The following is a 14,212-nucleotide window of genomic DNA, read 5'->3' as shown; positions in this document are numbered from 1 at the left end:
AGGTGGCAGTAAAGAGCAGAAAAACCACATGATTTGGTGAAAGTTGGCTGAAAAACTCCTGCCGTGTGTATGCAATACAAGTTCAGGGCCGACGCCCTTTGTACAAAAATCCACCGGAAAGTTTGTACAAAGTCCGATCGTGTGTATGAGGCTTTAGTGTCAGTGGGAGAAATAGTGCTTTGTATCATTGGAAGGAATGGTGCCCCAAGAGCCGTATAAAGGCAAGGTCCACATCTGGCACACAGGTCACAGTTTGGAGACCACTGCTCTATATAGATACATATTTGCAGTAATTTATGTTGAAGTTCACAGTATCTTGTCATACACCATGACTGAATTTTTGTTGTCAACTTGAAGAAGGCTTGCTTTAAAGCGATTAAGCATGGGCGGTTATTGGTTTAAATTCACTATAATGTAATAAACATTAATGATAATCACAAGATCAAGGCCTTATTTACATTTGCAGTTGGGGAGGTAAAAAAAACACACCTGATATCAGTCTGGAGAAGAGGCCATTCCTAGGTTATGTGATGCTGAGCCTCCATGATTGAAACAACTGCAATCCAATGAATGAAAGAGGTGGCCTGAGAACAGTAAAGCTGGAGAGGAAAGGCTTAGATGGTACCAGGAAAAAATTCCGGCTCTATCTTGCTGCAGCTTTTAATGCACATTGTGAGAAGCTCACAGTGTGCAGTGACATCAGAGTAAGACATTTCAGCAAAGGAGAGGAATCTGTATAACTGTACAAGACTAAACATAAGGCCGAAGTTCAGTTTAAAAGTTGTGTATAGCTAAGTGCTAGGCAAACAAGCTGCAGGCTTCTTACTTTCAGAATGTTAATGTACTGTACCGCCCATTGCATGTATTATTTTAACCTAAACAAGTTACAGCTGACAGTGTATGTGTGTGTTGTTTTGGCATTCGATGAATGAGTTTCATTTTCCCGTCGCCTTGAAGGGTCGCGCCTTTCTAGGAACATATGTGAGTGTTGGGGAATGGGGGGGGGGGGTCTAAGGCTAGATTTGGGACCCTTCACTTCTCAAGAGTGACGTTATGCACTTTCAATACAGTTTACAGTTTGTACAAGGTTAATAAAAAAAAACACTTTCATGTAGCAGAGTGTTTTAAACATCGTGAATGGGCCACTATGTTCAAAAGAGCCTGCTGTATCCTGTAACTTTCTGCTGGCCTTGTACAAAGGCCCTTCTGTCTGAACATGCAGCAACTTATGACCTACCTGCACATAATCCACGCTTCTCCCCAGTGCATTGAATGCCGTGTACATCACTTCTCTCTTCCCACCCCACTTCTGCATGATGCAAATGTATCGGTTGCTGAGCACCAACTGAGTCACGTGTTGCATGCTCTCTTTGTGCGATTGCTCGGTCTCCCCGGGGTCCTTTTCGTGGAAGTTATTTTTCCAGATGTAAGTGGCACTTAGTTCGTTGCCCATGATTTCACGAAAGGTGTCCATCATGTAGATGTCGTCATCGGAGTTGCCGTCGATGACCATGATGATTTTCATCCCGGGGTAGGTCAACCGTTTGACGGAGAGTAAACATTTTCGTAAGTAGTCAGGATCCTCTTGATATGCAGCAATACAAAGGGCGACGGACTTGTTCAGTTTTATAGGGGTCTCCAGGGAACGCTTCATTTTTCTGTGCTCTAAGTAAGCAAAGAGGCTTTGGATGAGGAGGTGGAGGGCTAAGATTGCACCGTACAGTCCAAAAGAGAAGTAGTAATTGTCCGTTTGGATAAACTGATACCCTACGATATAAGCAGCCGTAATTCCTAGTAGGAGGGACACTCCGAAGAGGGTTGTTCCAATTATTCTTAAGATGCAAATAAATCGTTCACAATGCATCTGCAACAAAAGAGACACAAAATACGTTAATTACATGTTTGGGGAAAAAAAATGATGGGATCATATGTTTGTAGGTAGCCAAAACGATGAGCCAATTTTCCCTTGGTGCCACTGTCTTGGAAGAATAACTGTGTTTTGGTCAATAGACTCCAACGTGACCAGTAGATTCTCCCCGGACTTAGCTCTGCCAAAGGTTTCTGGTGTGAATGATGCTATCCCTTACACTACCAGCACATTTCCACATCCAATTCATAAACCAAGAGTTTTCATAAGTCTCTAATTCATCTCCAATTTAATTTCTGCTATGCGGGGGAGTGTGGGAAGATATATAGTAGAAGTATTTTAAATTAAATGGTTTAAATCCCAACCAGGGCTACCTGCATGGAGTTTACATTTTCTCCCTGTTTGTTGGGTTTTACTCCAGTTTCCTTACATACTCTAAGGACATTCTAATACAGTCTTTATCAACCTTTTTACTCCAGAGGAACCCCTAAAATAGTTTTCATAACTCACAGGAACCTTACTAAAACCAACTCGTCAGGGGTTAATAGGAAAAATGCTAATTGCAGTGGTGATAAGTAGGAGGTTTGAACCCCCTTAGTGTTGGTCAGAATTCCACTCATACAGGCATCTAAAAGGATTATTGGTGTCAAGCTCAAGTAACACCGAGCAATAGCTGGTGGAACCTTAGGGTCCCACAGAACCCTGGTTGTGAGTGGTTCTAATAGGCATACATGTAAGACAGGGATATTAGATGGTAAGCTCCTTGGGGGCAGTGACCAATATGAATGTACAATATGTAAAGTGTGGGGTATTATATAAATACAGATATATAAATAAATAAGCAGCCTGCATATGAAGGCCTAAAGCAGCTTTTTTAACCCTGAGGAACCTTTGAAATAATTTTCAGGTCTGAGTAAGCCCCAGTGGACAGAAGGCACCTTACATTGGTGGCCTGTGGGAAGTTTGTTGTTAAAAACCCTTCCTAAAGCTCCAGTCCATTTCCTTGGCCTAGGCTGAGATGATGTTAGCAGTCTGATGCAAGCAAGAGGAAGTATTTAGAATGCAATATTGCAACTTTGTACAAGTCAGAAGGCAAATGGTGGCAAAAGAGACTGATCTGTATCAGACATTTGTGAACACAGCCAAGGACTACAAGACACAAAGATTTACATGATTGTAGCATCTCTGAGCCAACATCTCAGTGCAGGACATGGATTCTAACCCTGGGTGATGTCTACACAAAATTGTCTCTCTCCTCTTGGGGAAAAGTAGATAATGGCATGATTATTGCGTACTGTGATCTCTGCGATACTTAGTAATACCTGGAAGTGTTTTGCTTTACCTGACATGTTGCATGAACAAACAGATACTAGGTCCTCTTTAGAACCTATCTCTATGGAATAAAAAAACTTCCTTCAAAGGGTTAGGTGCATGTTTAGGTCACTTTTTTTTTACCTGTTCCCCCACTGCCCTTGCAGTTGGCACACTACCCTTCTCCTCTATGCTCTGGCAGAGAATGTTCCTTGGCGTCCTCCCATCCAGTGCAAGGCCATAGAGGAGAAGCGGCTGTGGAGACTTGTCTAGCAGAATGAAAGGAGCCTGCATGAGCAGGGAATCAAATATATAAAAGTTCTTTTTCCAGTACCCTAAACAAGCATTTAACCAACGCAGTGTGGGGGCAGCTCCACTACAAGGGGCGATTTGTGTCTTTCCCGGAGCTCTAATTGTAAAGTTAACTCCACAATGATGAGTATAATGCTCTGTTTAGATGTCCCTTTTTGTTTTTTTAAAACTAGGTATGTTGGGTGGAGCCCCTGCGTACAGAGGTTAAGTAGGATCTGATTTAATGGCACAGATGCTTTTAGTCAATTTTTCCAGCCTCCTCCAGAACCCCAGGACAACCCAGATTATAAGCTTAGGTGGTAGCTCGTTTTTATTCAGGGAATAGATTTGGGTCCTGGGAACAGCATGATAAGCTTGCTGCTGGCCTTTCTTCCCTTTGTATTTTATCAGCCAGCGGAGCTTGCTCTGATTAGGCTCATCTCACATCATGCCTTGGCTTCAGCCGCCTCTTGGAACAACACCCTCTTACATCATGCAACAGCAAATGTTGCTTTTCCTGTGCTGTCTAAAACAGTACAAACACAGCCCGACTTAAAATGTTACAGTCTACACAGTAGGATCAACTTTTCTCAGACTGCTAGGAGAAGTTGAAGAAGAACGAAGGCTGATCGTCTTAGTATAATGTTTCAGCTAACAGCAATTCCCAAATAAAAAAATCAACTTTTGAGGCCCTACACAGTTTTTCAGTTGAAAAAACGTAAAAGAAAAATCCATAAAAAGTTCATTCCTTTAACTCCTATGGAACTCTTCACAGAGTCAGTTGTGGTTTTAAAAGTCCTGCTTGCTGCATTTTTGGTGCATGTTTAAAGCCACACCAAAAACACATCTACCAATTTAAATGCATTGAAAACGCACAAAAATTTACCCGCAGTTTCATTTTATTGTGCGTTTTTTTAATGTTTCACAGGTGCATGCTGATATCAAGCAACCAGAAAACGCACTGGAAACACAGCAAAAACGTATATGCGTATTTACCACATTTTTGCAGTGGAGCTGTGTGAAAGCAGCCATGGACTATTCTCCACAAAAGTCCACTGTTAGATATTCCAAAATTGTGCTATTTGCTGGCTATAAAATGGGAGGTTTTGCAGTGCCTGCCTAAATCTGGTCATTTTCAATATTTTCTATATAATGTATCAAAGACACACCTTGGGGTACACTTCATTGATCACTAAAAACTTGCTACATAGAGTCCCTTTTACACTAGACCTGATATGGTTATGTATATGGTGCGGAAGGACCCTAAAATTAAAGCTTAAAATTAAGCTTTGACAATAAAACCTGAAATCTGATTGGTTTCTATCCGGAGCTGCACCAGATTTTGCATGCTCCACCCCTTTGTGTTTTGTTTAAATCAGGGGTCTCAAACTGACAGCCCTCCAGCTGTTGCAAAACTACAAGTCCCATGAGGCTTTACAAGGCTGACAGTTATAAGCATGACTCCCACAGGCAGAGACATGATGGGACTTGTAGTTTTGCAACAGCTGGAGGGTCATCGGTTTGAAACCCCTGCTTTAAACCATGCGTAGAATGGTTTTGAGCCTGTGGCATCCTTGGAAGAGTTTTCTGACTACAGTGGCAAAGGACACTTCAGGATAGGAGATCCTTGTTACATCTCCATTCAAAGTCACGGGATGTGTTTCCCTTTCATGTAATTGATTTATTAGCATCAGTGAGGGTTTGCTTGCTTTAGATGCCTGAGCAAGCAAAACAGGAATCAGATTTGTAATATACAATGCTATGCTTTATATGTGCCAGAGAATTAAAAAAAAAAGTAGTGGTATGTCTGTGGTTAGATGACACTGCTGCTTTATATATCAACTTTTTTTGTTAGATATTGGTGCGTCAAAGCTCAAAGCTTCCATTAGCTCAGGGAGCATGGAGCCAAAAAGCTGGAATTAGGGTTTTGAAACTACCCCTGAGAATGTACAATAGGCCCAGTAGGGAGGGAAAATGGGTTAAAGTGTATTTATACCCAAAGCTAAAAATGTAATATATTGTCACCTACTTGTCCTTGGTGTGGTGGCTGCATTTGATTACCTTCTTTCTATTGACTTTTGTATTATTTTCCCCCTGATAATTCAAATAACTTACTTCCTGTCTCCAGGTGGCAACATCACTCCTCCACTGTATCTATGGAGGGAGCCAAGGTTGTTACTCTAGCCTGCTCTTCTGATATGCACTACAAACATGCCCATATATCTTCATCTCCATTACATGGGGGACCAGACAATTGCTCGTTTGCAGAAGATAGCTAGGAAAGACGATTTTCTTCTCTGCAATTCACAGCAAGTGATAAGGACACAGTATTTCTGGCATGATCAACAGGTATTTTCTGTATATACTGAAACTAGTGCAGCCACCACATCTAAGGACTGTATAATGGAGAATGTATTGGATTTTTGTTCTTAGGTTTAGTTATTCTTTACCAAGCCATCACTAGGGGGGTGCATGAAGCAGGAAGGGTGTGGTCGGGTGTGCCCAGGCACACCCTAATCCCTCTATGCAGTGCCGACTTCCCCTACTGCCTAGTCTTCCCTCCATGTTGGCCCTCCCACCCCCGCAGTGCTGCTGGCTTCCCTGCTCTTCCCTCGGATGCTGCAGGGGATGTTTCAGGATGGAGAGTGGAGAAAAGGGCTAGTCAATATGTCATTTACTGGCCCCTTTCTTTTCTAAATGATCACAGTGAACATACTCACTCACTGTGTCCATTTATAACTGAAGCATAGTAAAATATGTTTACTAGGCTTCAGTTTGTGAATGAACGGGAAGTCGTTCAACACATAGCACTTCCCATTCATTCACTGTCCCGTGCCGCTGAGACTGCAGTGTGTGTTTGAGATTTGTGGTGCACACCCTAATGCAATAGGGGGCATTGGTAGGTCTACAAAAGATCTGGGGCTAGAGCCCATAGTAGCGTAGTAAAGAAAGTCATACACTTGGGTGGGCATACACATGTAATATACATGTGTGTATATATCCCCAGAGACCCCCCCACTTACATCAGGGTCCCCAGAGAGCCCCTCCACTTACATCAGGGTCCCCAGAGAGCCCCCACTTACATCAGGGTCCCCAGAAAGCCCCCACTTACATCAGGGTCCTCAGAGAGCTGCCCACTTACATCAGGGTCCTCAGAGAGCCTCCCCCTTAAAATCAGGGTCCCGACTGAGTCTCCCCTTCCCTTGGGGACCTCTGCACACACTCGGGCTATGGGCCCCAGATTCGGGGCTATAGCCCCAAAAGCCACGCCCTAGCAACGCCACTGATGCTGAGCCTCTCCTATGCTTCTTGATTCACTGACTGGAATAAGTATGCAGGAAAGTCAGGAAAAAGTCAGAAGTCCTTATTTGCATATGTGTTCCATGTCACTGACTGGCTATTTAATCTAGAGGGCTCGGAAACTAAGATTTTCAAAAGAAATGGCACGTTTCTCTCATGACAGGTTTTCTTTACCAACGTTTCAAAAACACATTGCACATTCCTAGGCTCGGTGGTATGGAAGCTCGGCCTCTCTATCGAAGAGCCGGCGTGCACTTCATTATGCTGCGAGGCTGAACGCCAGGATATTTAAAGGCCTCTCTGTGGTGCTGGAATGTTGTGAATTTACCTCAAATAGCACATGTTATTTTTAATAGCACAAAAGTCGGTACTTTCACCGAATGTGACAGAATCACCTTTCAGGGTACATTTAAAGGGGCAGAAAAAAAAGCAACAAGTGAGTCCACAGTTTTGGAAAGTACTCAATGTATATCAAAGTCATGGTTGTTGTTTATCGGCGGGTGAAAGTAATATAGGGGCTGTTCATCAAAGGCTGCGGTAAATGAGCTAATATAATGCAATTAACTCTGGGGCTGGTGACTTTGATTAGAAAACACACTGACTAGTCATACTATGTTTCCTGAAGAAAAAAAATAAGCAAACACAGATGGTAAACTGAGCACGCTATGAGTTAGTCTGCTGGTTTCCATGGTTTCCAAAATGGCTGACAGGAAGTGTGATGCATTAGGGTAAATTAGTCCTCCTAACTACCCCTTCTGTGATGTTTTAACTTTAATATATAATGAAAGGCAAAACCTTTTTTAGTTTTGGACAAAGCAGAGAGGGAATTTAACACCTTTCTTCATTGCCTTTGCCCCCATTTGGAAGATTTACTCATGGCGACCATTATCACTGAGAGTGAAAATGGAAGTAAATATGGAATGTTTTTCTGGAATGTTTCCAGATCAGGAATAGAGGGGGGCATATTGAAATTGGGACACTAGTTCTGGTGACTCTGCTAACAAACAGGGATTCTCTCACTTTGGAGGGATTTCCTCTCACTTCCTGTTGTGGTTATGGAACAGGAAATAAAAGGACATTTCCCATAATTGCACACAGATGGCAAACAAAACAACTGACAGAGGTTATAACTCTCCCTTACTATATCCAAAATGAAAACAAAAATGTTTTGCCTTTAGCTCTACATTAAAGTAGCCCTGTCATGAGGGAGACATGGCTGCCATTGTTACCCTTTCTAAATGTATGTTTACTCAGCTGTCTTTCGGGCCTTCTGGCCTACATATGTTAAAGTCCAGAAAAACTTTACAAATACTTCATTTGAAAAGAGAAGAGAAGGCTTAGGGCTTCTGTTGTGGATTTTACTGCCATTGGTGTCTCTGTTGAGGTGATTTTTCCTTACTTCCTGTCAGGACAGAAGGGGAAATCTTTACAACAAAGACCCACACAAAACATTACTTTTGAAGTGTGGGAAAGGGTTAGAACTCTTCACTGTGTTTTATTTTTTCTCTTATCTATGCCTTTCTGTCTTCTCCCCATTTCTTGTAGAGGCTTTATAGTAAGTGAAGAAAAATCTCACTAGTTGGGTGACAGACAGAAATTAAAATCTATGTGTAAAAAGTCTAATGAGATTGCCAGACCAAGTATCTAGGAGTATTTATTTATTTATTTTGAAAAAAGGGAGTCCACAATCTTTTAATCTTAGTGTTTGCTCATAACAAAACAACATGGAGCAGCCAACGTGTTTCAGGGCTCCAGACACTCCTCCTTCATCAGGCTTATAAATGCTATAATTGGCCTCAATGGGAGTGCTTGTTTGCATAACAAAGAGAAGTATTGTCAGTATTAGCAAGTTGCATTCCAGAGGAGTATACTGCCAATACTGCTCTTTGTTATGCAAACAACTACTAAAAGCACCCCATTGGGTCCAGTTACAGCATTTATAAGCCTAATGAAGGAAGAGCGTCTAAACCCCCAAAACATGATGGCTGCACCATGTTGTCTTGTAATGAGCAAACACTAATATTACAATTATTTGGATTTCTAGAATTTTGGTTGCTCTTCTTAGACATTTCAAACATGGATCTTAGGGCCGCTGTTAGGCATGGCATTTTTAACATAGTTCCAGTACAGCTTGGACCAATGTAAGCATGTACGTGCCATACCTGGGGGATCACCGTAGAAGCTCTTGTGAGGTGGGGCAGTGATGTCACAATCGCTACCTCATCCAATCAGAGATTGATTTGCATTCATTAAGAAAATGCAAATTATACTTTGAATGATGCCCATGCCAAGTGAGTGACCCTCTGTATTTACTAAATGTGGCAAGGCAGTCACTTGGCATTGGGCCCAGAAGCACTGTCTATTCTGCATTAAATGCCCCTACCTGCCTGCTCACTGTCTTCTCTTGCACTGTAAACTGAGCTGCACACACACAATTTAGTTTAGAGTGCTGGTGCAGTCTCTGAGTGTTGAGATGACTAGCTTCTGCACTCGCACAGGAGTGACGTCATCCCCCGCTAGCCAATGAAGATGTCTGAAGACCGACACTCAGAAGAAGATGCTGGCGCTGGTGAGGGATGGTTAGACAGGTAAGTATTCACCTCTTTAGTTTTACTTTAAGTGACATAGGAGTTGGCGGGAGGCAACACTGGGCACAGTGGGGGATCAGGCGATCAAAACTCCCTAAAGTGTTGGTTTCTTAAGAGTCTTGGCGCAGCAACTTCTCTGTACTGCAGTGGTACGGGCAGCGAAAGAGATATTAACTATCTTCTTTAATCACAGTTGCATTTTAGCCTTAGAATGGCTTTAAGCCTATAACCTAGAACAACCATTCTCAACCAGGGTTCTGTGGAACCCTAGGGTTCCTCCAGAGGTTGCTAGGGGTTCCTTGAGCGTTGGCTATATCACCATCAATCTGCAGCATTTTCCCCAATGAACTAATCCTAACAGGGGTTCCCTGGGCCCAGAAAATTATTTCAAGGGTTCCTCTAGGGTAAAAAGGTTGAGAAAGGCTGACCTAGAACAAACATGCAAATATGGATTTCTTACTTTCCTCTAACTGTCTGATCTGTGTACTTGCTCCAGGTAAGTGATTTAGAAAAAAACTAAATCCAGAGGATCAGCATAACAGCCAAAAAAGAAGCATTTTCAGAATGAGATAAGTAATGGCAGCCCCCCATATTTATCTTATGGCACGTTCACTAGCTATAGATAGTTCCAGTGAAGGAATGCTCTTATGATATTACCACCAACATTGAATGACTGAAGGTTTTAAAGTGTTAGTCATACTCCAATTCATAAAATAATTTTCAGCAATTATTTCTGTGTTGGAGTCAGTCTAATAATCATCCCGTACATGCTTTGTTTGAAAAACATTCCACATGGACTATTTGTAAAATGTTAATTGACTGCTTTTTGGTAGCACATTATTTCATACATAGTAAATGGACCAGATTGTGATCATTAGGCCAGCCACGTTTTCCAATTAGTGTACAATGCCCTAATATAATGAAAACACTAGGCTGAAAAGTCTGTATTTGTTCTGTGTCTGCTTTCCTATTTGCCTGGCACAGCTGTAGGCAGGAAAACAGAGCGTCACGCACCGCCAACACACCTTCGTCACTTTTGAGGCCAGTAATGGTGGAGCACAAAAAGCATTGCAGAAATTCAGAAATTGCCTTTACCTTTCAAGTTTCAGACAAAGTTTAGGATTGTGTTGTGTCTCTGTGCAACAAATGTTGATCCCTGCAACATGTTCATGTCTCTGCTGGAAACAGCTATGTGAATTTTTCACATGGAGACATGGGGGTGCATAGCATCACTGTTTGCCAGGACACTGTCGGCTGTGTTGTCAAAAATGTTCTAGAAACCAGTGATACTGTGTAGCCAACAACATCCTATCAGCCAATTGTACCGTGTAGCAAACAACATCCTATCAACCTTGTGATGCTGCATAGCAACAACGTCCTAGCAACCTGTCATGTTGTGTAGCCAGCAATATCCTATCAGCCAGTAACGTGTCGCCAACAACATCCTAGCAACTTGTGCTGCTGTGTAACCAACAGCATCCTAGCAACTAGTGATATTGTGTAGCCAACAGCGTACTAGCAACCACTGATACTGTGTAGTTGGCAGTGTCCTAGCAACCAGTGGGACTGTGTAGTCAAAGAAGAATCCTAGTAACTAGTGACATTGTGTAGCCAACAACATCCCAGCAACCAGTGATGCTGTGTAGCTGGCAGTGTCCTAGCAACCAGTGGAACTGTGTAGTCAACAATGTCTTAGCAACCAAAGAGGTTGTGTAGCCAACAATGTCTTAGCAACCAATGATGCTGCATAGCTGACAGCTAACTATCAACCCTTTCTGGGTCCATGCTAGTGAACGAAGGGGATTCCATTAACTTCTTGTAGATTTTTGCACAGTTGCTATCTGGGGATTTCTATGGAGCTTGATTGTGGATAAGGTGAAATAAAGCTCTTACAGCAGCCTCTTTGCATAACTGTTAGGTGAGATAGCAAGAGGGATGGAAAGTGTTATCTTGAGACACATTAACCCTCAGTGGTGAAAATAAGTTCCAAACAGATGAAGATAGGTCCCTTTTGTGGAAATAAGTACTTCCCTGTACATGTGTGCTTACGCTCATTAGTTGACCCAGATAGGACATTATAGAAGGTCCCAGAACCATGGCAGGGCAGTCAGTTATAGGCAGTAGTCTCAGGAGTCATCTCAGTTGATTTTATATACAATTATATTGATCAGACCAAAATGAGGGACAAATGAGGAGGAATGGGGGATAGAGGTGCATTGCTCCAAATCAGGGACAGTCCCTCGAAATCAGGAACAATTGGGAACTATGAATAAGTCACTATGCTGCCCCCATGCTTCTGGGTGTGTCCAATGTCTGGTCCACTAGTTGTACCCTGTGGTTCCTTTCACCGACACTACAGCATAGGGACTGTCATAGGAGGCCTTAGCACAGAAGGGGAATGCAAGCAACCGACAATTCCATAAGTGTCCAATGCTGAGCACTCCTCGGCAAGCTTGGGTCTTTAATCCAGCAGAGTTGAGTGGCACAGACAGCAGATAGGTAAGTATGAATTTCTTTAATGGCGTTAAAAAAAGAAATAAATACATAATGTAGCAAGAAAGTCGCTATAAGTCATTTTGGGTCATTTTTTATAATTGGTGACTACAAAGTCAATTTTTTCGGTACTGTTCTTCTATTAAATTTTGGGTCATTTATCTAAAACACACACTGCTGTTGGATTTTGAAGGGCATGAGAGTGGGGGAAGAGAGACTGCACTCCTAGACATCGGATAAGGACTGTTCGTAGAGATGGTCCCAAAGACTGCTCTTCCATTTTACTTCAGTGATGAGTAGGGATTCACTGGTTGCGGTATTTACCAATATCCATGTACCTATGAGTTTGACTTGGAGTCAAATCTTGGTTAAGGCCAATGATATTTCTCAACTCTCCTGCTTTCAAGTCAAACTCAGACTTAGCCCATGTACACACGGTCGGAGATTCCGACGGAATGTGTCCTATCAGACCGGTTTGTCGGATAATCCGGTTGTGTGTGGTCTCCATCGGACTGTTTCCTTTGGAGTATCCGACGGACCAAGTTTTCCAACTTGTTCGTAAAATTTTCCGACAAAATGCTCCGATCGGACATACTCCGATCATATGTAGCCTACTTCGACGGACAAAGTGCCACGCATGCTCAGATCAAATTCCTAGACCAAAGCTATTGGCTACTAGCCTGAACGTAGTCCGGTCGTAACGAAATAACGACATCACGTTATGTACAATCGGATTTTCCGCCAACTTTGTCCGACCGTGTGTATGCAACAGTTTCGGACAAAATCCGTCGGACAAAATCCTTCGGACAAAATTCAACGGATTTGGTTGTCAGAATGTCCGACCGTGTGTACAAGGGCTTATGGTGAATTATTTGGACTGTCAGTTTATCAGATTATAAGGGATGTAAGTGGGCCACTTTGCTGAGAATTTCTATTTCTCTGGATGTAATGTTCCACTCTGAAAGAATTATTAGAGGACTGCCACAAGGGAAGATTATGGAAATTTCATTGTGGGTTATTTAATAAGTTTCCCATGCTAAAACATTCAAAACATTTCCTCTTCCTCCAGTATGAGTAAAAAATATAAATTGAAATCTTAAGAAGAATGAAGTGCTACTGGTCCCATGGATAGAAATAGACCACCCTCAAGACTGTAAGGCAGCAAAAGGCCAGTAGGGGGCTCCAGTGGGATGGCACTACTACTGTATGAGATACAAAAGGCAATTAATAACATTAAAATTAACGGTTCTATTGTATTATGCTTTATATATCCTTACTGCTATTAATATGGTCTCTGTAGGTCACCATTTTTTTCTATATTTCTTTTTCATTTTGGTTATTGCTAGCTTTATTCTAATTAAAACCAAGCCTATAAATAATTGAATGGCTCCAGAAAAAGCAAAAATCAAAGCCTGGTTATTTTAACGTGTCAAAAGAAGAAAACAAATGGCAGTGGAACATATGCAATATAGTTGAAAAAAACTTGAAATAATCAATCAACCAGGTAACTGATTTGTTTGCATGTTAGTTAGCATGATAACTGCGTGACTGAAGGCATCTCCACTGCCAGCTATTGTATTTAGGTATCCGTGGCACCCCTGGCTGACAATGGCATTGCCAAACATTTAGCCAAAAATGTTCTCTTAGTCTCAGTTGATTTTGAAATGGACTTTTATTGAATAGGGTGGTACTTGCAGGGCCACTCGTGGCTCAAAGTTTGGCAAAACAGGAGAAAGGAATCAAAATTCAAGCCTATGAGGTTTTTATATTGTTTTTGGGTGCAAGAGCTTTGTGACATTTAACATAGGCATTCTAGAGTGCTGGTAGAAAAAATAACAATGAAGGAATATCACCTATATAATGTTATGCCATATACAGTGCCTTGAAAAAGTATTCATATCCCTTGAAATGTTCCATATTTTGTCGTGTCACAACCAAAAACGTAAATGTATTTTATTGGGATTTTATGTGATAGACCAACACAAAGTGGCACATAATTGTGAAGTGGAAGAATGGTTTTCCAATTTTTTTACAAATGAAAAGTGTGCATTTGCTTATAGGCCAAAAAGTTCAATTTTGGTCTCATCTGACCAGAGCACCTTCTTCCACATGTTTGCTGTGTCCCCCACATGGTTTCTTGTGAACTACAAAGGTAACTTCTTATGGCTTTCTTTCAACAATGGCTTTCTTCTTGCCACTCTTCCATAATGGCCAGATTTGTAGAATGAACGACTAAGGCCGCGTACACACGCGGGGACTGTTCGGCCAACTTTGTCCGTCAAACAGTTTCGGCAAACAGTCCACTCAAAATTAGCATGGACGGACATGGCCACACACGACGTACGAACAGTTTGCTGAAACC

At 42.0% G+C, this 14,212-nt stretch overlaps 1 protein-coding gene across 1 annotated transcript in view; it reads right to left on the bottom strand.

Annotated features, from left to right (window-relative positions):
* HAS2 (hyaluronan synthase 2) overlaps positions 1-14,212 on the bottom strand; it is a 40,109-nt gene that overhangs the window by 16,589 nt on the left and 9,308 nt on the right. The window contains exon 2 of the mRNA XM_077493277.1: positions 1,238-1,864. Within this exon, the coding sequence (XP_077349403.1) occupies positions 1,238-1,864 (627 nt within the window). The remainder of the gene's footprint in view (positions 1-1,237; positions 1,865-14,212) is intronic.

The sequence above is a fragment of the Lithobates pipiens genome, unplaced genomic scaffold, assembly GCF_037356315.1.
Source record: "Lithobates pipiens isolate NorthernLeopardFrog02 unplaced genomic scaffold, aLitPip1_a1.2 Scaffold_19, whole genome shotgun sequence".
In the NCBI taxonomy this organism is placed as follows: domain Eukaryota; kingdom Metazoa; phylum Chordata; class Amphibia; order Anura; family Ranidae; genus Lithobates; species Lithobates pipiens.
Note: the sequence above shows the minus strand (reverse complement) of the source record. Positions and strands in the feature narration are given on the sequence as shown.